The sequence below is a fragment of the Sceloporus occidentalis genome, unplaced genomic scaffold, assembly GCF_023333645.1.
Source record: "Sceloporus occidentalis isolate IW3139 unplaced genomic scaffold, rSceOcc1.0.p SCAF_39, whole genome shotgun sequence".
NCBI lineage: Eukaryota > Metazoa > Chordata > Lepidosauria > Squamata > Phrynosomatidae > Sceloporus > Sceloporus occidentalis.
In genome coordinates this window covers 4,704,487-4,726,698 of record NW_028317019.1, presented here as the reverse complement: position 1 = coordinate 4,726,698, position 22,212 = coordinate 4,704,487, and the positions used below count along the sequence as shown (strand labels likewise).

The 22,212-nt window shown below is 43.8% G+C and overlaps 2 protein-coding genes across 2 annotated transcripts in view; one reads left to right on the top strand and one right to left on the bottom strand.

The window, feature by feature from the left end:
* LOC149290451 (uncharacterized) overlaps nt 1–3,321 on the top strand; it is a 39,378-nt gene extending 36,057 nt beyond the window's left edge. The window contains exon 4 of the mRNA XM_089489261.1: nt 3,118–3,321. Within this exon, the coding sequence (XP_089345387.1) occupies nt 3,118–3,264 (147 nt within the window). The 3' untranslated portion in view covers nt 3,265–3,321. The remainder of the gene's footprint in view (nt 1–3,117) is intronic.
* Nucleotides 3,322–15,102: 11,781 nt separating this feature from the next.
* On the bottom strand, nt 15,103–20,530 carry LOC149290450 (uncharacterized). Its single transcript, XM_089489274.1, has 2 exons — nt 20,458–20,530; nt 15,103–16,330 (listed from the first exon to the last, which is right to left on the bottom strand). The coding sequence occupies exons 1-2, from the start codon at nt 20,504–20,506 to the stop codon at nt 15,429–15,431; spliced, it is 951 nt and encodes a 316-aa protein (XP_089345400.1). The 5' UTR covers nt 20,507–20,530; the 3' UTR covers nt 15,103–15,428.
* Between the last annotated feature and the right edge of the window lie 1,682 nt (nt 20,531–22,212).

The window sequence follows — 22,212 nt, the reverse complement described above, 5'->3', positions numbered from 1 at the left end:
GGACAAAATTCTGAGGTGATCAAATAATTTTTGGGAAGCATCATGTGCTTCTCCCTCCCCTTTTATTAGTCATTCTCTGGATGAGGGCTATTTTCTATTGCAGGTGACCTTTGCGGATGTGGCAGTAGATTTCACTGAGGAGGAATGGAAACTGTTGACGAAGAAGCAGAGACTTATGTACAATGATGTGATGATGGAGAATTATGAGAATGTGGCCTCTGTGAGTAAGGAAGCTGAATTCATTGCCCTTACTATGAAGACTGAGGGACCTTTCATTCTACATTATCATGGCACTATGATTGCACTTTAGAATTATAGAATCATAGAGCTGGAATAGACCACAAGGACCATCTGGTTCAAGCCCTTGCCATGCAGGAAACATATTGAAGGCATCCCTATCAGATAGCCACCCAGCCTTTGTTTAAAGGCCTTTACAGACCTTCAAAGAAGGAGAACTTTAACAATTAATAATAATAATAATAATAATAATAATAACAACGAGATGCCACCATGCTCTGAGGGGGTATATTCCACTGTGGCATAGCTCTTACTTTCATGAAGTTCCTTCTAAAGTTTAGGTACAACCTCTTTTCCTGTGGCTTCTGGCCATTGTTCTATGTCCTTTGCTCTAGAGTAGGGTTGTCATATTCTTCTTGGGCTAAACCGGGGTGGGATGGAGGCCCCCCCTTCCCAGCCTCGCAACCAATCAGAGAGGCTTCCGGAGGCGGAACTTCTGGTCGCAATGACCACTGGGGCTTGTAATCACAGTGGGTTCCTACTGGCAACTACAAGCCCCAGCGGCCATTGCGACCGGAGGTCCCTTCCCGAACGCCTCTCTGATTGGTTGTGAGGCTGGGAAGGGGCACGGCATCCTGCAACTACAGGTCCCATTAGCCTTTGCGGCTGGAGGTCCCGCCTCTTTACCGATCCAGAAGCCTCTCTAATTGGCTGCAAGGCTGGGAAGTGGAGGGACGTCCGGCCGTGCTTCCAAGGGCCAGGAAGAAGGCCAAAAATGGAGGCGGTTAGTGGGCTGGAGGACAAGGGCGGCAGGCTGGAGGACAGGAGGCCAAAACCCGGGATTGTCCCGCCAAATTCATGACATAGCAACCCTACTCTAGAGCAGCAGAAAGCAAGCTTGCTCCATCCTCAGTAACTCTTCAAGTAGTTGAACAGGGCTATCATGTCCACTCTTAACCTTCTCTTCTCCAGGCTAAACATTCCCAGTTCCCTAAACCACTCCTCATAGGGCTTGATGGTTTCCAGACCCTTCACCATTTTCATTGCTCTCCTTTGAATAGACTCCAGCTTCTCAACATCCTTTTTGAATTATGGTGACCAGAAGAGGACACAGTGTTCCAAGTGAAGGCCTGACCAAAGCAGAATAGAGTTGCACTATTACTTCCCTTCATCTATAACATAGAATCATAGAGTTGAAAGAAATTAGCTTTGCTGAAAGGAGATATATAGTTTGATGGGGCAAGAGCGACCTTGGGATTCATCCCAACTATACCAGGCCTGGAAGCCCACAGAACTTCAAAGGCATTTGAAATAGGTTTTTATGTTTTATTTAGGTGAAAAGCAAAATACACACACACACACACATAAGCATTCACACACACGCACAAGAACTAGATAACAGGTGGAAGTGGTGAAGAGATGTAAGACTTTCATAATGGTAATACTTTACCTAGGTGGATCTTGATTCCAGTTGCTGAGGGTTTGAAATGGGAAGAGAAGTCAGGAGCTCCTGCGACAAATGGGTTTGGCGAGTGCATTGAGGTGTTTAGCCATGTAAACCGACTGTCTGTCTGTCTGTAATTGGACTGACGTCAAAGAACAGCCAGTCGGGGCAGATACACACACACACACACACACACACACACTGGAATTGTTGCTTGAGGGCAACAAGGTTTAAATTGCTTTAGAATGTTTCCTGGGGGGGAAGAATGGTCTGAAACCAAACTGAATGCAATGGGAGCTTGGTGCAAATATCTCAAACAAAAAGGATTAGCACAATGGCTCTCAGATCCTTCTTGGCTGTGAATTCTGATCGCATTCATGAGCCAATATACAGCACAATCTGAGGGTGGCACTCCCAGATGCAGCTCAACAATAACATAGCAGAGTACGGAAGCAAATATACAGATATAGATATTGGGAATGCACTGACCACTTGTCACACTTAAAAGTAAGTCACAAACACAGTTGATTTCATCAAAATCCTTGGAGATTCTCTATCTTGAGTTACAAATTAATACAAATATTTGCAAGCTCTCCTCTTTGACTTCCATGAACTTCATTATCTCTTGTACACACAACTCCAATCCACACCAATCTGCATGTAAGCTGTATACTCCATTGGTTGTGAGTCATATCCTGGTGCCAAACAGCATGAACTGACCTCTGCAGTTGGTTTGCATCATGCCTTGGGCTTTGACTCAGCACTCTATGGCAGTCTCACAGGATATGATGCCACCTGTCAATCAAAGTATTTTTGCACATGTTTCATGGAATATTTTTTCAACAGTCCTTTGACTATCTGCTTCCACTGATTCCCTCAAGGCAGTCCCCATCCAGTCTCTTCTTTGCTAGCTCCTATGAGTAAGGATACAATTGTTCCATGGATTTAGGGGCATAAACAGCAGGGTCATGCTTAGGTTACTCACAGCAACTTCATTAATTTAATTTCAAATAAAGGGGGTTAATGTGGGCTAAATCATGGGGTAACACAATCCCCTCTTAAGTCTGATTTTCAGTCTTAACTGTCATTGTCCTTTTTTACAGAAGAACATTTTAGTCATGAGAGAGTCCACACAGTAAAGAAGTCATATAAATGCCAGCATTGTGGAAAATGTTTTTCCTCGAAGTCGCACCTAGCGACACATCAGAGAATCCACACAGGAGAGAAGCCATACAAATGCCAGCATTGTGGTAGATGCTTTTCTTGGAAGTTAAGCCTAGTGACACATCAGAGAGTCCACACAGGAGAGAAGCCATACAGATGCCAGCATTGTGGGAACTGTTTTTCTTGGAAGTTAAGCCTAGTGAGACATCAGAGAATCCACACAGGAGAGAAGCCATACAAATGCCAGCATTGTGGGCTGTTTTTCTTTGAAGGGACACTTAGTGAGACATCAGAGAATCCACACAGGAGAGAAGCCATACAAATGCCAGCATTGTGGGAAATGTTTTTCTCAGAAGTCGCACCTAGTGACACATCAAAGAGTCCACACAGGGGAGAAGCCATACAAATCTCAGGAGTAAACTAACATTATTTTTGTCAATAAGGAATATAAAATACTTTAATTCAGTGTTGCTAAGAAAAGCTCTTGTGATTTTGTTTGTAAGGCTTGTCTGTCCCTATGTCTGTTTGTGTTTTGAAGTTGTATTTTGTTAAGTTTAGATTTTAATTGCTAATTGTATAGATAGTTGCTTTGGGTTGTAAATTTGGCTGGGGATTATGGGTCATGGTATAGGTTTCCTAGATGGGGGGCTGGGATTTGTTGCAGCTGTCCAGAATAGTTACGGGAATGATAGCTTTTGCAATGTGTGGGATGTTGGCTGAAGAAAGTTGGAGGCTTGTATTAACAGAAAGGGGTCTAGTTTCTGGGGGTGGCAAAGGGGGCCTTGTTACCTGTGGGGCATAGACTGTGGGAATTGGAGGTGGGGGATAGGATTGGAGGAGGGTGGAGTTTTAGGTTTTGGGGTTTGAATGTATTGTTTGGCTTGGAGTGGGCAGTTCTGGCTTAAAGACTGAATTTCTGACTATGTGTTCTCAATAAAGTTCTTTGCTATTTCAACACACTGGACTCTTTGATGCACAAAACTGACACTTTATTCTCTCCTCAGTCCTCAGCTCCATTCCCATCCATAAGAACAGCAGAAGCAAACATACAGGATACACAGAGAGAGCTTTATTTCCAAAGCACAGCCTCCCTTTCCTGCCTTTCCCTCCTGAGTCCAGATCTGCACCTTGGGCTCCATTGCAGTCTTCTCAAAGGAAGAAAAGAGGGAAGGAAGGGGAGGCCGCTGAATCCCCTTCCTTTCCCACAAAGGATGCCAGCGGAATAAGCAGCAGCAGCAGCTAGGCCCTGGCAATCCCTGCGCGTGCTGAGGAGGGGCCTCGAGGGGGATGTTGTGGTCGGCCAGGACCAAAAGCCTAGGCAACTCCAGCAGCAGCTCTGAGACCAGTTGTGTCAGCTTGGCTAGGGAGACTGTTAAGGAACAGGGAGGATGGTAAACCAAGAGATTCCCCAGACTTTCTGTAGTCTTTAAGCTGAGGCAAATACATTTGATGTGGTCCATCTTATCGATAGGTATCCTGCTCAAGGCAAGATTGTCTTTATGGACCAAAGGCACTCCCCTTAACTGCTAACTGATGGAGAAGCCGGCTGGTAAGGCCTGAGCCCAGGTGACTGAGCTATCATCACCCAGCCAGGTCTCTGTGAAACAAGCCAGGTCAGCCTCTTCGTCCAGTAGGACATCATGGACTATGTGTGTTTTATTTTTGACTGACCTGGCATTACACAAGAGCAGGGAAAGGTTCTGTGTTTGGTTTGGTATGCTCTCTAGCTCTTTTGGGATAGAAGGGTGAATGGAAGGGGAGATAGATATCTGTCAGGGTCCTAATTGCAGCCCCTCTTGCAACACAAAAGGCAGTACTTTGAAAAAGGAACAGCTTTTATTGAAGAAGAAGATACATGTAATGAAAGTGACTTTTTTTGTCAGGCATGAATGAAAGTATAAACATATCCCTTTTATAACCATATGAATCCACCCCACTCCATTTACCCATAAAGCTAATTAATTGGATAGCCCTTTCCCGCACAGCGTTCTCCCGCCCTTTTCTGCGCAGTGTCCTCCCATCCGGGATTCTGGCAGCTTTCCTAAAAGCAATTAAGTTCTCATGTGCCTTTTCTCAACCACTGCACCTGTGGCCTTGGACCACAGAACTCAGCCACACAACAGTTTTTATTAACATTATGGCTTAACAATATAGATAGCTATCTATAATACAAAACCCTATCAAACTCCACATAATATGATACATGACCCAATTTGAACTCAGGCTCATGCTCCTTGCCTGAAGGATTGATACTGGCCCATTGTGACTTTATGCTGATGTTCTTTGCCTGAAGGATTGAGACGGGAGAATTTTCACTTCAGAATTGTGCTCCATACCTGAAGGATTGAGACTGACCCATTGCAACCTCAGGATGATTCTCCTTGCCTGACGGATTGAGACGGGACCATTGTGATCTGATACAGAGGCTCCTTTCTTGAAGGACTGAAACTGGCCCATTGTGATCTAAGCCTGAGTTTCCTTTCCTGAAGAATTGAAACGGTACTATTGTGACTTCAGGGTGTTGCTCTTTACCTGAAGGATTGAGACGGGAGAATTGTCACTTCAGACTGGTGCTGTATACCTGAAGGATTGAGACTGGCCCATTGCGTGTCAGAAATAGTGTATAAGAGTTCTGTCATAAAGGGTAAAAATATTAGGCTTTGGTTATTAAAGTAAGAGTTATAGTTGTAGTTCATAGTAGGTAGTGTAGAGTGATGGGTTATAGAAAGCACGTAATGGAAAATGATAGAAGGGCAGATGGAGTGGCTTTTAGATGAAGGAGGGCGTTTGGAGAGAGGGATGGGGTTGCAGCTGGAGAATGGTTATCAAGGAGGAGTGAAGCTGGTTTGGGAACACCGCTCTTCAAGGTGAGGCTGTCTGGGAAGGGAAGGGGAAGTAAACACAACCTTGGTATCTATGCAACCTCCGCTTGTGTTGCTTTAGCTTGGGAATTGGGGGCTGGCTTAGGGAGAGGTTGAGTGGGTTAAGAAGGGAGCAAGTGCCTTTGGACTTCAGACTTTGCAAAAAGGTGTTAATGGATGTTTCTGCCTGGATTCATCAATAAAGCTTCTTTTGTTTCAAATGAGTTTGATTTTTTGAGCAGAGGACTGACTCCAGATCTCACTGTTTGCAAAGTCTCACAGTTTTAACTCCAATGGAGACCCAGGAACAAGAAGAGTTCTTGGGGAACCCGGTGGTTCTGGAGATCCCGGTGGTGGAGGAGCAGGTGCCTTCTTCAGAGGAACTAGGAGCCAAGCCCAAGACTGGGAAACCTCCTGAAGCTCACACCTCCCAGGCCACCACTGGAGGATTTGGGTTTCTAGCCCCAGACTGGGGACAGGAAGGCCGTCGGGGGGCAGAGAGACAGCCTGGGACCTGGCAGTGGGGGAGTCACTTGATAGCCGCCCCAGCACAGAAGAACCCCAGGTAAACGGTTATCGAATGCAGGAAGACATAAAGGAATTAAAGAAACTTATGAAGTGGATGGTGCCCAAGTTAAAGATGCGGAGGAGGAAGATGTCAGAGGTGAAGCAAGGGCAGCTGATGCTCCTTGCCTGAAGCATTGAGACAGTCCCATTGTGGTTTCCAAACTCTTCACCATTTTAGTCGCCCTCCTTTGGACACGCTCCAGTTTCTCAATGTCCTTTTTGACTTGTGGTGCCCAGAACTGGACCCAATATTCCAGGTGGGACCTGACCAGAGCAGAATAGAGTGGCACTATTACTTCCCTTGATCTAGACACTATACTTCTATTGATGCAGCCTAAAATCGCATTGGCCTTGTTAGCTGCCGCTTCATACTGTTGACTCTTGTGCAACTTGTGTCTACTTGGACTCCTAGATATCTTTCACATGTAGTTTCATTTATCCAGGTGTCTCCATCCTATATCTGTGCATTTCATGTTTCCGCCCTAAATGCAGTACCTTACATTTCTCCATGTTGAATTTCATTTTGTTAGCTTTGATCCAGCTTTCTGGTCTATTCAGGTCATTTTGAATTTTGATCCTGTCCCCTGGGGTATTAGCTACTCCTAATAATTTGGTGTCATCTGCAAATTTGATAAGTATGGCCCCAATTCTGTCATCCAAGTCAATGATAAAGATGTTGAATTGCACTGGGCCCAGGACAGAGCCTTGTGGGACCCCACTGGTCACTTCCCTCCAGGATGAAAAGGAGTCATTGTTGAGCACCCTTTCAGTTCGTCCTGTCAACTAATGTAACATTTTCTTGTCTAGCTTGTTTCATGTTTTTGTTTTATATACTGTTTAATTTGGTTAACTGCTATTAGAGAATTGCAAAGAGTGGCCACCAGATGGGGCTCAAGGATAGAAGTTGGTGAGAAGCCCAAGGAGGCTGCAGTGCCCTGAGTATCCACAAGAGGGCGGCGTTGTATTAGGAATGTTCTTTATTGATAAAACCAAAGTCTATGGGGACTAATGTGATTTTCCCATTGGCTCCCCATTCCTGAGGGGGCATGGCCTCCTTCCCTTTACCTGGACCTTCCTCCGCTCCCATTGGCTGCCTATTCCCTCCCTTTGGTTGCCCCGAAAGCGAAAGGACAACCGGAAGGAAATGGGGGGAATTGCAGCGCTGCATCATGGGAAATTTGCAACTGGGGGGTTTTGCGGTGGTGAAACAGAGCAGAAGCAGAGTTGCATTCCACAGCAGACCAATTCAGAGTTGAATCGAAGTGAGCTTGGAAGCCATTTCACCAAATTGAGGGGTCACTTTGGAATCACTGCGGAAGCCCCAGGGAAGGAGCCCCATAGAAAGGAATTGTGTGTGATAACACTCACGTTGTCGCCTGAATTCGCATCGTTGGACCTGCAGTGGCTACGGATCTGAGCTGCAAAGAACTGCAAAAACCTCAGTGTGATAAACACAGTCTTTGAGATTTCACAAGGCTCTGTGGTTTTGGGAACAATCAACTGATTATCATAATTGCTGTTGATAATAATAATAATAACAATAATATCCCATTCTCCCTCATAAAGGGACACAACTCGAATTACAAGTTTAAGAAAATAAACTCTCTTTTCCTGGCGTTTGCACCCATTGCTCCGTCTCCCGGTCTCCTATGCTGGGAGGAGGGAGAGCGTGGAATTCTGGGAAAGGCTTGTGGAAGAAACTGGAGGAAAGAAGACCTCCGGACAGGTTAGTGTCCAGACCTCCATTTTTATGGTGGAGCCATTGGGAATTTGACTGACTAGGATGCAATGGGGTGTTATTTACAATCCTCTGTCTTTCAGCGAAGGCTGCTTTCTATTGCAGATTACCTTTGGAGATGTGGCAGTGTTCTTCACAGAGGAGGAATGGCCACTCTTGAGTCCAAAGCAGGAATTTCTGTACAATGAGGTGATGATGGAAACCTATGAAAATGTGTCCTCTATGGGTTAGGACCCATTGCCTTCCTATAGAATGGGGGCAAGTGCTCTAGAAAGCTACATTGCATGCAACACTGGTTCCAGTTTAATTTTTATAGCAACATCCTGTGAAATCATGGAATTTGTAGTCTGTAGTTTCTAGAACTGCCCACATTACACCGGTTCTTAAATCCCTCCATTGGCTGCCATTAGTGTCTGGGCAAGATACAAGGTGTTGGTTGTAACCTTTAAAGCCCTACATGGCTTGGGTCCTGACTACTTGCAGGAGTGCCTTCTTCCACACAATCCTCCCTTCACTGGAAAAAGTCTCCTAAAGCCTAAGAAGATTAGATTGGCTACAACAACCCAGAGGACCTTTTATTCTGCCACTCCTAGTCTTTGGAATGACCTGCCAGAAGAGATCCATCACATCTCCACCTTAGAAGCCTTTAAAAAGGCTGTTAAGACAGATCTCTTTCAGCAGGCCTTTCCAGATTAGGGCTTTTCACTGTCACTGACACTTTTATTGCTACCAATACCTTGGCTACCTTGCATAGATAGAGGTTCTCCCCTCAGCCTCTCCACCCTCATTTTAGCCCATTTTTCCTTTTTCTTATCTGTATTGTAATTTATCTTACTTAGAGCCGATATAGACAGGCCAAAATAAAGCTGCTTCTGGTCACTTTGGAGGTATGCTATTTAAATGATGCATGTGTCCTAAGAGGCCAGAAGCCATGACAAAGCCACACTACAATCCTAAGGACAGGAGCGCAGCTTTGGTGCAGCTTCTGGCCTCTTAAAATGCATGTGTCATCTGAACAGTAATAATAATAATAAGAAGAAGAACAAAAATAAGAACAAGTGTGATGTATGTTTGAATTGTAATTTTATTGATTGTATGGTGGAATTTGAAGATTATTTACAGTTTGACCTCAGTATCTGCTGAGGTTTGGTTTCAGGAACTCACTTAGTAACCAAAAGCCGTGGATGTTCAAGTCCTATTACAAACAATGGGGTTGTAGTATGATGTTCCTTACATAAAATGGCAAAATCAAGGTTGGCTTTTGGGGGATATATTGAGATGCAGAATCTGTGGATACTGAGAGCTGACTGTGAAATGTTAAAAAGCAGTTGAAATCATCCTATTAAGAAAAAGGTAACCCATGTCATTGGACCTGATGGAGAAGTGGTCAGATGGAACCAAGGAGAATGTGTTTCTTTGGTTGGTTTCCCTGGAAAGAACTGAGAATCTTGGCCAAGGTGGGAGTTGAGTCAGTTGAGGCTGAGAGAAGGAGGAGAGACCTCAGGACAAGAACATTTCTCTGGGTTAGTTTGCCTGTTTCCTATTTTATGTTAGTGTTTTGAGTACTGTCTTCCTTACAGTGGAACCTACTCCTGCTTTGTGAAGGCATCACAAGTTGGACTGGTTGATCTCACCTGAAAGCATCCTTCTTATTCATTCATTCCTATTGTATGTTCTTTGAACTGTATGGTTGTGTTATTTATTACATTTCATCCCACCTTTCTCCCATGGATGAGTCTCAAGGTGGCTTACAATACAAAATAAAGAATGAACAAAAGCATTGTTTAAAAAGAACAGATGCTAGTAAAATAAGGATACTGCTATTCCTTCGGTTGGAAGTTTGTTCTCCAAGATCTGCAAGGGATAATCTACAAATGTTAACTGGGAGGGAAAGAGGACATTGGACGACAATGGCTTGGAGTTATATCACATAGAGAGTAGTGAATGGAGACTTCCATGTTAGTGGGTTGGTGAATCTGCTCTGTCTTTTAGTCTGAGCTCTCTCTGGTGCTGACTCTATTTTGGAAATGGGCTCCAGCCCCATGGATGAAAACCTGGAGGAAATTCAATGCCCCAATAATATGGAAGTCACCGTCTGACAAGGTTTACATGAAATGTGTGAAATGTGGTTTTTGTTTTGCTGTTGTCTGTCCTGAATTTCCCATCTCCACTAAATGACCCCAAGATCAAGCAAGAAGAGAGAAGGAGAAAACTGTGACTCCTTCCACTTTCTCAACCCCATTTAGAAATGTATGAACCTCTTCCATGGCAATGCTTAGACACAGTTTTGCTCCTTAAAAAACACAAGGCTTGTAATCTTTCACAGAAGACATATTATTTGGGAGGCAGTTCAAGAAAAATCCTACCAGGAAGGTGCCCCAAATTTCTTTTCTAGGCATATAGGCTGGTGGGCTTTTCATCCACAGTTTTATGGTGGAGGTGGCCTATGACAAACCACCTTTGAACACAGACAAATGAAGAACTGCCTTCAACTTGACCACTAGAGAACCTGTTAAAAGTTTACATGATGAAGAGAGTTCTGCCTGATGGATCCTATGATGCTTCTTCTGAGTTTCACTTAATTTGCTCAGGTAAAATTGTATTTATTTGTTAGACTGTTCTTATCCTTTAAAAAAAATCTTCTCCAGACAAAGGACTTGGAAAGAAGAAAGGTCCCTCCAAAAAATTGTCTGGCCTTAAGATGAATGAGAAAGGCATCATGCAAAATGAAGAAGAGACGGCGATCCTGAACCAGACAATTCTTTCTGACCCAGAGGAAGGGAGCCAAGTGAGTCTGGGACACTTTTATGCAATAGGTTCTTGGCCTTAGGAGAAAAGCCTCAATATGGAAAAGGGGCACCAGCTCATCTTTCTACTCTTTGTTCAAATGGACAGGTTTTCTCTGACCTACGGAGTCAAAGAGCTCATTTGGATGTTGAATGAGGATTGGAGGATGACTCACATTTGCCGCTGGGATCTTACTGGCATGGCTACAGAAACATGGATCTCATAGAATCAGAGGACGACCTAGAACTAACTGAGAAGGTACAGAAGAAGCCTATGTACTTTCCATGGTGTTTTAGACTTGGGCAGCGTGTTCGCATCTGGCTGTATTGGAAAGAGAGATAGTTATTCCTCCCCACTGAGAATTTATCCTTTAAGTAACAGAGGTCAGGGCAGGGCAACATTAAATCCACCCCAAACTTTTTACTGAACTCTCTTCCCCCCAATTAATTCAATGCCTTGGACAGTCAGAAAACCAACGTTTTCATGTTTAAAATACCATTCAAAAAAAATATTTTGTAGTAGTTTTTCCTTAGGGCTTGAGAAGCTGTGTATTTTATCCTCCTTTTCCAGGTTAACTCCCATTCTTCCATCTCAATATTGTGTCCTGGTTTCTTGGCCATTGAACCATGTTTTCTTGAACCACTTCAGATTCCATCTCATGTTTTAACAGGATTGTATACAATCTCCCCACAAGTGAACCTTTCCTGATAGCAAGCACATTTCCTAGTATTTCTGTACTAATTATTTCTATTCCATATGTTTTCATATCCAACAAAAACCTCTCTCTTATTTGCCTGAAAATAAGCCAATTACATTGTTTACCTTCTTCTCTTATTTCCTCTAATGTTTTTAATTTAATCATATTGCCTTGGTTATTTATCAAATCATTGTATTATTATTATTATTATTATTATTATTATTGCGCTTCTCCAAACAGATCAAAGAGGCTAACAGTAAAAGCATAAGTAAAATGCAATAGCAACTTATCATTGTTGCATCCAAAACTCTCCCAATTCCTCCCATCCACATTAAAATACAATTAAATTCTTAAACAATTATTAAAATAATTATTAAAAACAGAGCAGAGGCAGTTAGAGCAGTTGTTGAACAATTTATTAAATTAATTGGAGATTGCTGTAATGTTAATCTGAAAAGGCCTGCCGGAAGATATACGTCTTGATCGCATTTTTAAAGCCTTCAAGACGGGTGATATATCAGACCTCTTCCGGAGGCCATTCCATAAACTGGGAGCAGCAGAAGAGAGGGTCCTCTGGGTAAATGCAGAGAGCCTTGTTATGGTTGGCTGCAGTAACCTTTTACTAGAGGACCTCAATGTGTGGGGCAGATTGCGTGGGAAAAGAGGATCCTGTAAGTAAGCTGGACCCAAGCCATGAAGGGCTTTAAAGGTTATAACTATCACCTTGTACTGTCCCCGGAAATTAATGGGCAGCCAGTGAAGAGAGGTTAGTATAGGTGTGATATGGTCACCTCTAGATCTTCCAGTGACCACTCTGGCTGCCATATTTTGGATTAGTTGAAGTTTCCGGACTTGATATAAGGGTAGCGCTATGTAGAGCACATTACAGAAGTCAAGATGTGAGGTTACCAGCGCATGCACCATAGTTTTTAGGTCTTCAGGTTCCAGGAAGGGACGCAGTTGGTGTATCAGTCAAAGATGATAACAGGCACTCTTGGCCATCGCATCTATCTGAGCTGACATCTGGAGCAATGGATTCAGGAGCACCCCCAAACTGCAAACACAGTCCTTTAGGGGAAGTGTGACTCCATCCAGGACCGGTTGACAAACCTCCATACCCAGATTAGGACCTCCAACAACACGCACCTCCGTTTTATCTGGATTCAATTTCATTCTTTTCTTTCCTTATCCAGCCCATTGCTGCCTCAAGACATTCATTCAGAGGGAGATGCCTTCTTTAGTTGACACTGAGATATCTCTGGATGTCATGAGCATACTGATAGCACCCGCCCAATGCCTCTGGATGAACCCTCTTGGCGGTTTCATGTAGATGCTGAATAGCATTGGGGATAGGAAGGTGCCCTGGGGAATGCTGGATTTAAGCTCCTTTTTAGAGGAGCAACTGTCCCCAAGCATCTCCATCTGGAATCTGCTTGAGAAATAGGACCGGAACCATTGCAATGCATTGGCCCCTATCCCCAATTCTCTCAGGAGTTCCAGAAGGATGCCATGTTCACTAGTATCAAAAGCCACTGAGAGGTCCAAAAGCATCAACAGGGTCACACTTCCACTGTCAATACTCAAGTGGAGATCATCTAAGGTGAGCATAGCAATCTTGACTCCGTATCCCATCCTGAAGCCAGTTTGAAATGGGTCTAGATAATCTGATTCTTCCAAGACTACTTGGTGTTGAAGAGCAACTGCCTTCTCAATCACCTTGTTTAGAAATGGAAGATGGGAGACCAGTCTGTAATTCTTCATGTCCAAGGGATCTGGGGAGGGCTTTTTCAGAAGAGGCCATATCACCGCTTCTTTTAAGCAAGATGGAAAATAGCCTTAACTAAGAGATGCATCTATGATATATCTCAGGTGAGTCCTCAAAGCATCTCCTCCTTGGATGACCAGCCATGAAAGGCAAGGGTCGAGAGGGCAATTTGTCTTCTTCACACTTCCAAGGAGCTTGTCCACATACTTGGTACTCACAGATTCAAAATGATCCAGTATGATCTTATTCACAGAGTCACTGGACACCTCACCTATAGCCTCTAATCGAATGTTTTTACTGTTTAACTGTTTTTATACTATCATTGTTTGATCCAGTTTTAGTATTGGGATCGGGGTGGGCATAGGGATTGATTTCTTTTGGATTTTATTGTAATCTCAATGTATTTTATTGTTGTAACCTAGAAATAAATCTATTATTATTATTATTATTATTATTATGATTATTATTATTATCATCATCTTATGCTGGTATCGAAGTTGGTTCTTCTGTGAGAGATTTTATCTGCGAAATGGTCATTTAAAGCATCACACTGAGCTGTGGTAGGCTCTAACAATGGGTTCTGGGAGGTGGATTTCTGGATCAGGTCCCAGATGCTCCCCACTTCAGCAGTCCCTTTATGCTTCTCTGCCCTTGGCACTTTCCCTCCCTCCCTCCTCCTTCCCATCCTTTAACCTACATCCCTTCAAGGGGGTCCAAGGCCCTTTCAGCATTTTCCCAGAACCGGGAGGGGGGTAATCTTTCAGGGGCTGAAGGTCTTTCTCCTTTTCCTCCTTTGCAGGGTTGTTGTGAAGGAAAATCCAAATCTTGTGGGCCTCTAAGCCTAGTTCCGAGGTTACCATGGGGGTGTCCCTCTTCCAGAAGGCGTTTGAGTCCCTCCATCTGCCTTCTCTTGTCTGTGTCCTAAATTTGGGCTCTTCTCTCCTGCCCAGATAGAGCCCCTTCCCCAAGACCCCAGGGAAAACTCCTCCCACCCAAAAAATGTTATTTCCAATTAGGCATAAGAATGGAGGGTCTTTCCTCTGCCCCACTTTCCAGGAGGAAGGGGGCTCCTCAAAGCCCTTTTTACCTTTGGATCCTGATCCCCTCCATGGCCATACCTCTCTCCAAGGGTCCTTCCTGCCCTCTTTTCTGCTAATAACCCCCCAAGTACCTAGGCCTCAAGGAATCCCCTGAGGAAAACAAAGGGAAAGAAAGAAGGAGAGGAGGCCTGGGAAGCCCTCTCCCCTTTCTTTGGGGAGAGAAGAGGGGCTTTCTTCCTTCTTATAACCCCAAGCCCTCCCCCCCCGGGAGACCCTCTAGCCATTCCTTCAATAGAACGAGAGCTCTCCCCACTTCCTTGCCTCTCTCAGAACAGACTGTGAAAGCAGCAATGGCTTCAGGTGTGAGACTGCGCAAGCACACATACATCGAAAGGGCCCTTCTGATCATGCACAGGGATCACCAGGGCCTTACTGCTGCTGCTGTTCATTCTGCTGGCGGCCTGTTGTTATAACTGGGAATGGAGCTGAGGGCTGAGGAGAGAGGAAGGTGTCAGTTTTGTGCAAATTCAGAACTTCTGTGCATCAGAGTCCAGTGTGTTGAAATAGCAAAGAACTTTATTGAAAACACATAGTCAGAAATTTAGTGTTTAAGCCAGAACTTCCCTCCCCAAGCCAAAGGATATATTGAAACCCCAAAACCTAAAACTCCACCTTCTACCAAACCTAGCCCCCACCTACAATTCCCACCATCTTTCCCCCATTATTAACCAGCCCCACTTTGCCATCCTTCTCACATGCACAATCTCTCCCTGCCCCAGACATTCAAAGAAGCTAGCTCCCTTTCTGTTACTACCGGTCCCCAACTTTCTTCAGCCAACATCCCACAAATTCTGAATGCTATCATTGGTATTCTAGCTAGCTCCAACAAATCCCAGCCCCCCGTCTAACTAACCTAAACCATGACCCATAATCCCCAGCCAAATTTATAACCCAAAGCAATTATCTATACTAGTAGCAATTAAAACCTAAACTTAACAAAACATAACTTTAAAATATAAACAGACATATGGACAGATAAACCGTACATATAAAATCATAAGGGCCGTTTCTTAGCACCGCTGGATTGAAAAATAGTTTTTATTCCTTCTTTACAAAAATAATGTTGGTTCACTGCTTGGATTTGTGTGGCTTCTCTCCTGTGTGGATTCTCTGGTGTGTCAGTAGGTTTGACTGCCGAGAAAAACAGTTCCCACAATGCTGGCATTTGTATGGCTTCTCTCCTGTGTGAACTCTCTGATGTCTCACTAAGTCTCCCTTCAAAGAGAAACAGTTCCCACAATGCTGGCATTTGTATGGCTTCTCTCCTGTGTGAACTCTCTGATGTCTCACTAAGTCTCCCTTCAAAGAGAAACAGTTCCCACAATGCTGGCATTTGTATGGCTTCTCTCCTGTGTGGACTATCTGGTGTGTCAGTAGGGTTGACAGCTGAGAAAAACAGTTCCCACAATGCTGGCATTTGTATGGCTTCTCTCCTGTGTGGATTCTCTGGTGTGTTAGTAGGTGGGACTTTTGAGAAAAACATTTCCCACAATGCTGGCATTTGTATGGCTTCTCTCCTGTGTGGATTCTCTGGTGTGTCAGTAGGGCTGACAGCTGAGAAAAACAGTTCCCACAATGCTGGCATTTGTATGGCTTCTCTCCGGTGTGGACTCTCTGGTGTGTCAGTAGGGCTGACAGCTGAGAAAAACAGTTCCCACAATGCTGGCATTTGTATGGCTTCTCTCCTGTGTGGACTCTCTGATGTCTCACTAAGTCTCCCTTCAAAGAGAAACATTTCCCACAATGCTGGCATTTGTAAGGCTTCTCCCCTGTGTGGACTCTCTGATGTGTCACTAGGCTTGACTTCAAATAAAAACATTTCCCACAATGCTGGCATTTGCATGGCTTCTCTCCGGTGTGGACTCTCTGATGCCTGACAAGGATCGACTTGTAAGCAAAATGTTTCCCACAATGCTGGCAGTTGTATGGCTTCTCTGATGTGTGGACTCTCTCATGACTGACAAGTTCTTCTGTAAAGAAGGATAATGACAGATAATACTGAATATCAGATTTAAGAGAGGAAAGTTTTAGCCCAAGCCCACCTCTCTATGAGGTGAAGAAACCCAAATATCAGTGTTTGGTAATATGCAAGAATCAATGTATATATAGATGGAATAAAGTATGAGAGTGAACCAAAGTACACATTTTAGAATAGAGGCCTCTGGGAGAGTGGAATGCAGAAGGGAGGCAGATGTGAAGTTGTTCAAGGTGAAGCATTTGTCCAAGCACTTAAAGGCAACAAAGAGCATTAGGAAAAGACTGATATAGAATGTAATTTCACTGGCAGAGGTTCCTCTGAGTGCCACCATATCTGATAAGGGGCAATGGGGTGTAGCCAAAGGTATTTTAAAGTATATTTAAATGTATTCATGTATCTGAACTATGATTGTTGGAAATGTATATGTTTGGAGTGCGAAATGCTCAATAAAGTGATGAAGATGAGTTTTCTTTGTTTGTTTTCCTATAAAGGTAGCCATTTTCTTTGGCTCTGGGCCTCAGTTTTGTTAGAATGGGAATTCTACTGAGGACAGCTAGCTTTGAATAAATCTGAATTGTTAACAAAATCTGGCTCCTCTGCCTTACTCTATTCTGTCACAACCTTTTAAAGCCTATCATCCACAACACCTATTTGATATTAAATTAATAAAGTTGGAGTGGGTGACCTGAGCATGATCCTGCTGCTTATGCCCCTAAATACATGGAATGATTGTATCCTTACTCATATGAGCTAGCAAAGAAGAGACTGGATGGGGACTACCTTGAGGGAGTCAGTGGAAGCTGATAGTCAAAGGGCTGTTGAAAAAATATTCCATTAAACATGAGTAAAAATATTTTGATTGACAGGTGGCATCATTTCCTGTGAGACTGCCATAGATTCTTAAGTCAGAGCACATGGCATGATGCAAGCTAACTGCAGAGGATGCTTCATGCTGTGTGGCACCAGGAGATGAATCACAGCCAATACAGTATACTCCTCACATGTGAATTGCTGTGTATAGGATTGGATTGGAGTTGTATATACAAGAGATGGTGAGCATGATGGAAGTCGGAGAGGAGAGCTTGCAAATACTTTTATTATTTTGCAACTCAAGATAGAGAACTCCCAAAGATTCAGATGAAATCAACTGTGTCAGTGACTTATTTTTAAGTGTGAAAAGTGGTCAGTGCATTGCCAAAACCTGTACCTGGAATTTTTTTTCCATACTTTGCTAAGTTGAGCTGCATCTGGGAGCATCATGCTCACATTGCGCTGTACATTGGCTTTTGAACAGGACTGGAATTCAGAGCCAACAAGGACCTGAGGACCGGTGTTCTAATCCCTTATGTCTGAGGTATTCGCACCATGCACCTATTGCATTCAATTTGATTTTGGACTATATTTTCCCCACCCAGAAAACATTCTAAAGTGATTTAAACCTTATAGAAAACTCAGGTTCTGCCCACTAGCAACAATTTCAGTATAAATATTTCAGTCTGGTTGCAGACAGACTCTCTGTTGGTTTACATTGCTAAACATCTCATTACACTCACCAGCTCCACTTGCCTTGGGAGTTACTGACTTCTCTCCCCATTCTGGACCCTCAGCAATTGGAATCAAGTTCTGTCTAGGTTATGTATTACCATTAGCAAAGCCTAACATCTATTCACCACTCCTACCTTTGTTACCTAGTTCTTGTGTGTGCGTGTGAACACTTATATGTGTGTGCAAGCGTGTACAGTGCACCTATGTCACATGCGGGCACGCCTTGGGCGGATTTCAGCATACACTAAAAGCCACACTAGGAAAAAGGGAGGCGTGCCCCATAAGGGTTAATGGCGCCTGTGACTGTGCCGGGCACAGACATTCCACTGTGTGGAGCACCATTCATGTAAATAGGGCTTGAGAATACACTGAGTTCCCCTAATGCCGGGGGCGGGGGGGAACGGGATGACTCCCGAGGCCACTGTTGCCCCAATCTCCCCTTTGAACGAAGTATGAAATTCCCCTAAAAGCATAGCACTTGGGAGTGTCCTCCCCAGACTCCAGCATTTCGGGTAACAAAGAGCCTCTGGAATCAACCATGGAGCTAAGCAAGCTCAGGTTGGAAAAGAAACATTAGAGAAAAAGGAATTTTTCTGTCGCCTTTTCCTCTATTCATAGACATTGCTCATAATTTCTAAATGGAACCCCTTAATATGTTTGAAAACAAGGACTTGAGCCGGTTCTCACCAGTTCAGTTCTTAAAATCTGTCAGGTTGGTGGCTGCCTCCCAATCCCCAAGGTCCCTCTCCTGGCCCTTCCCAGAGGTCACTTCCTCTCCGCACAGAGCTAGGCGATCCTGGCTTTGCTCCTGCTTTCCCCTCCTGGCTCCCATCTGCCAGATCCCCTCTCCTTTCTTCCTCCACTCTCCAACCTTCCCTCTTGCTCATCTGCACTGCTTCAGCATCTCATTTTCAGCTTCCCTGCCTTTCAATTTTTCACTTTCTCTCCATCTCTCTCTCACAGACACATACCCACAGAGTGTGATTCAAAAAAAGGATACTTTGAGGCTCATTGGTTGATAATGGCAGGATAAGCAATATACAAATAACTCATTGGCAAAGGCAGAGCAAGGGGGCTGGGACTTGGACTCCAATTTTGGTGAGGGTCAAGCACCAGGGAGCAGCCTTAAAACATTATAAGACAGGCATGGACTACTGATGGGGTTTGGAGGAGACCTCAGGGGCAACCCCACATTGTATTGCCTGGGGGAGGTGAGTGAAATAATATTTTGCCCCTCAACATCCCACAGCATCCATTTGGGGAAATGGAGGCCATTTTGCCACTTTTGGGCCCTCTCTGAGCCATTGCAGACCCAAGGGAGGTCTTTTCCCCAAGAAGACTCTCCAGAGCCTTTAAAGGATGGAAGAGGGGCCAAAAGAGGTAGGAAACTTGCCCAGGGATGTGCTGAGTACCATTTGGGTGAGAAAAGCATTAATCTCTATGGCTTTTCCCCACAAAATCCTATGGCCTGTTACAGACTGCCAAAATAAAGCTGCTTCGGAGGTATGCTGTTTAAATGATGCATGCATCCTAAGAATCCAAAAGCTGCACCAAAGCTGCACTCCAGTGCTTAGGAATGGAGTGTGGCTTTGGCACAACCTCAGGACTCTTAGGACCCATGCATCATTTAAATAGCATACCTCCAAAGAGACCCGAAGCAGCTTTATTTTGGCAGTCTGTAACAGGCCTATAATAGGCAGTTTAGGATGGAGTATTTAGAATTCTTAGAAACTGGAGAGCAATAGTGCCTCAGTGAACTACAGATTCAAATATTCTACAGGATGTTGCTATCACAATTAAACTAGGCTTGAAAGGGATCTAGGACTCCTAGTAGACCGCAAGTTGAACATGGGCCAACAGTGTGATGAGGCAGCTAAAAAGGCCCATGTGAGTCTAGGCTGCATCAATACAGGAATAGTTTCTAGATCAAGGGAAGTAATGGTGCCACTTTATTCTGCTTTGGTCAGTCCTCACTTGGAATAATCCTGTGTCCAGTTCTGGGCCCCACAATTCAAAAAGGATGTTGACAAATTGGAGCATGTCCAAAGGAGGCCAACCAAAGTGGTGAAGGGTATGAAAGCCATCAAGCTCTATGAGGAGCAGCTTAGAAAGCTGGTTATGTTTATCCTGGAGAAAAGAAAATAAAGAGTGGATATGATAGCCATGTTTAAATATTTGAAAGGGTGTCATGTTGCGCAAGCAGCAGGCTTGCTTTTTGCTGCTACAGAGAAAAGGAGATACCACAAGGGCTGCAAGACACAGGGAAAGAGATTCCACCAAAATATTAGGAGGAACTTCATGACAGTAAGAGCTCTTTTACAGTGGAATATACTCCCTTAGAGTTTGATGGAGTCCTCTTCTTTGGAGGTCTTTAAAGAGAGGCTGGATGGCCATCTCTTGGGGGTGATTTGAATGTGTATTCCTGCAGGGCAGAAGGGGGTTGAACTGGATGGCCCTTGTGGTCTATTCCAACTCTATGATTCTATAATTCTAGTGCAACCACAGCGACATGATAATATAGTATGAAAGGGCCCTCAGTCTTTATAGAACGAGCAATGGATTCAGGTTCCTTACCTACAGAAACCACATTTTCATAATTGTCCATCATTACATAATTGTACATCAGTCTCTGTTTCTTGGTCAACAGTTTCCATTCCTCCTCAGTGAAATATACAGCCACATCCGCAAAGGTCACCTGAAAAAGAAAATAGCCCTCATCCAGAGAGTGACTAAACAAAAGGGGAGGAAAGCACATGGTGCATCCAAATATTATTTCATTACTTCAGAATTCAGTCCAGGAAATAAAGTTTAAATTCTGTTAGCAAGCAAAAAGCTACTGCCTTTCCCCCCTTTTTTTATTGTGGTAATACATCTTTCTTTTTTTTTACAAAGCTTGCATGTTTACAACAAGATAAATAAAAACATATATCAACAAGCTATAAATCTGTTATATATTAGGCTTATTCCTGATAACTCTCCACAAGAAACTGTATAATTTTATCTTTTAATACAACATCTTATTCCCCTATCTCTAGGTATGAATAGAAAGGTTTTGTTTCTTGTACCTCTCCTTACTGAGCAGCCGCTAAATAAAGTCTTACAGCTTCCCAATCCTTTCCCCATTTAACCATATCCTTCTTGTTTATTAATGCTGTTAATCTATCTAGATCTTTCAATTCCCAGATTTCGTTTTGCCAAGTCTCTATTTGTGGGGTTATAGGTAATTTCCAGTTCTTTGCTATTATCCTTCTGGCAGCCGATATTAATAATAATAATAATAATAATAATAATAATAAATATAAATATAAATTTTATTTTTACCCCGCCTTTCCAAAAAGATGATCAAGGCGGCTTACAAAGGATAAAAGCAGTTACAATACAAAATAAAACAATTACAGTATAAAAGTTAAAACATTACTATGTAAAATGGGAACAGGAGTCAGGAAAAATTACACATGTCCAGGGTAATAACAATCAAATCACAATAATCCGGGGTCAAAAAAGGAAAACAAGGGGCAGAGAAAAAAACAATTAACTAAATTGAGAAGGCCAACAGAAATAAGTATGTTTTTAAATTCTTTTTAAAAGAATCTAATGAGGCGGCGGAGCGGAGCTCTACAGGGAGCTTATTCCAGGAGGATGGGGCAACGATGGCAAAAGCCCTCTGAGAGGTCCTCACAAGATGAGATCTGGGGACCTCCAACAAATTAGTCCCGGATGTTCTAAGTGTGCGGGACGGATTATATGGGGAGAGGCGGTCCTCCAAGTACCCTGGGCCCAAGCCATTTAGGGCTTTATAGGTTAAAACCAACACCTTGTATTGAGCTCGGAAGCGAATAGGCAGCCAATGTAGATCTTTTAAAATAGGTGTTATATGGTCCGACCTGGAAATACCAGCAACCAATCTGGCTGCCATATTCTGTACCATTTGCAGCTTCCGAGTTTGGTACAAGGGTTGCCCCATGTAGAGCGCGTTGCAGAAATCCAATCGAGAGGTTACCAAAGCATGTACAACAGTTTCAAGGTCTCTACGGTCCAGGTAGGGACGCAGCTGGAGTATCAGCCGAAGCTGATAACAAGCACTCCTGACCGTCGCATCCACCTGAGATGTTAGCTGGAGCGACGAATCAAGGAGCACTCCCAAGCTGCGCACTGAGTCCTTCAAGGGGAGCGTGACCCCGTTCAGGACCAGATGACAGATCTCGCCACCCGGAACTGGAGAACCTATCACCAGTACTTCCGTTTTCCCTGGATTCACACTGAGTTTGTTCTCCCTCATCCAGCCCATTACTGACGCTAGGCAGGCATCTAGAGGAGAGATGCCATCCT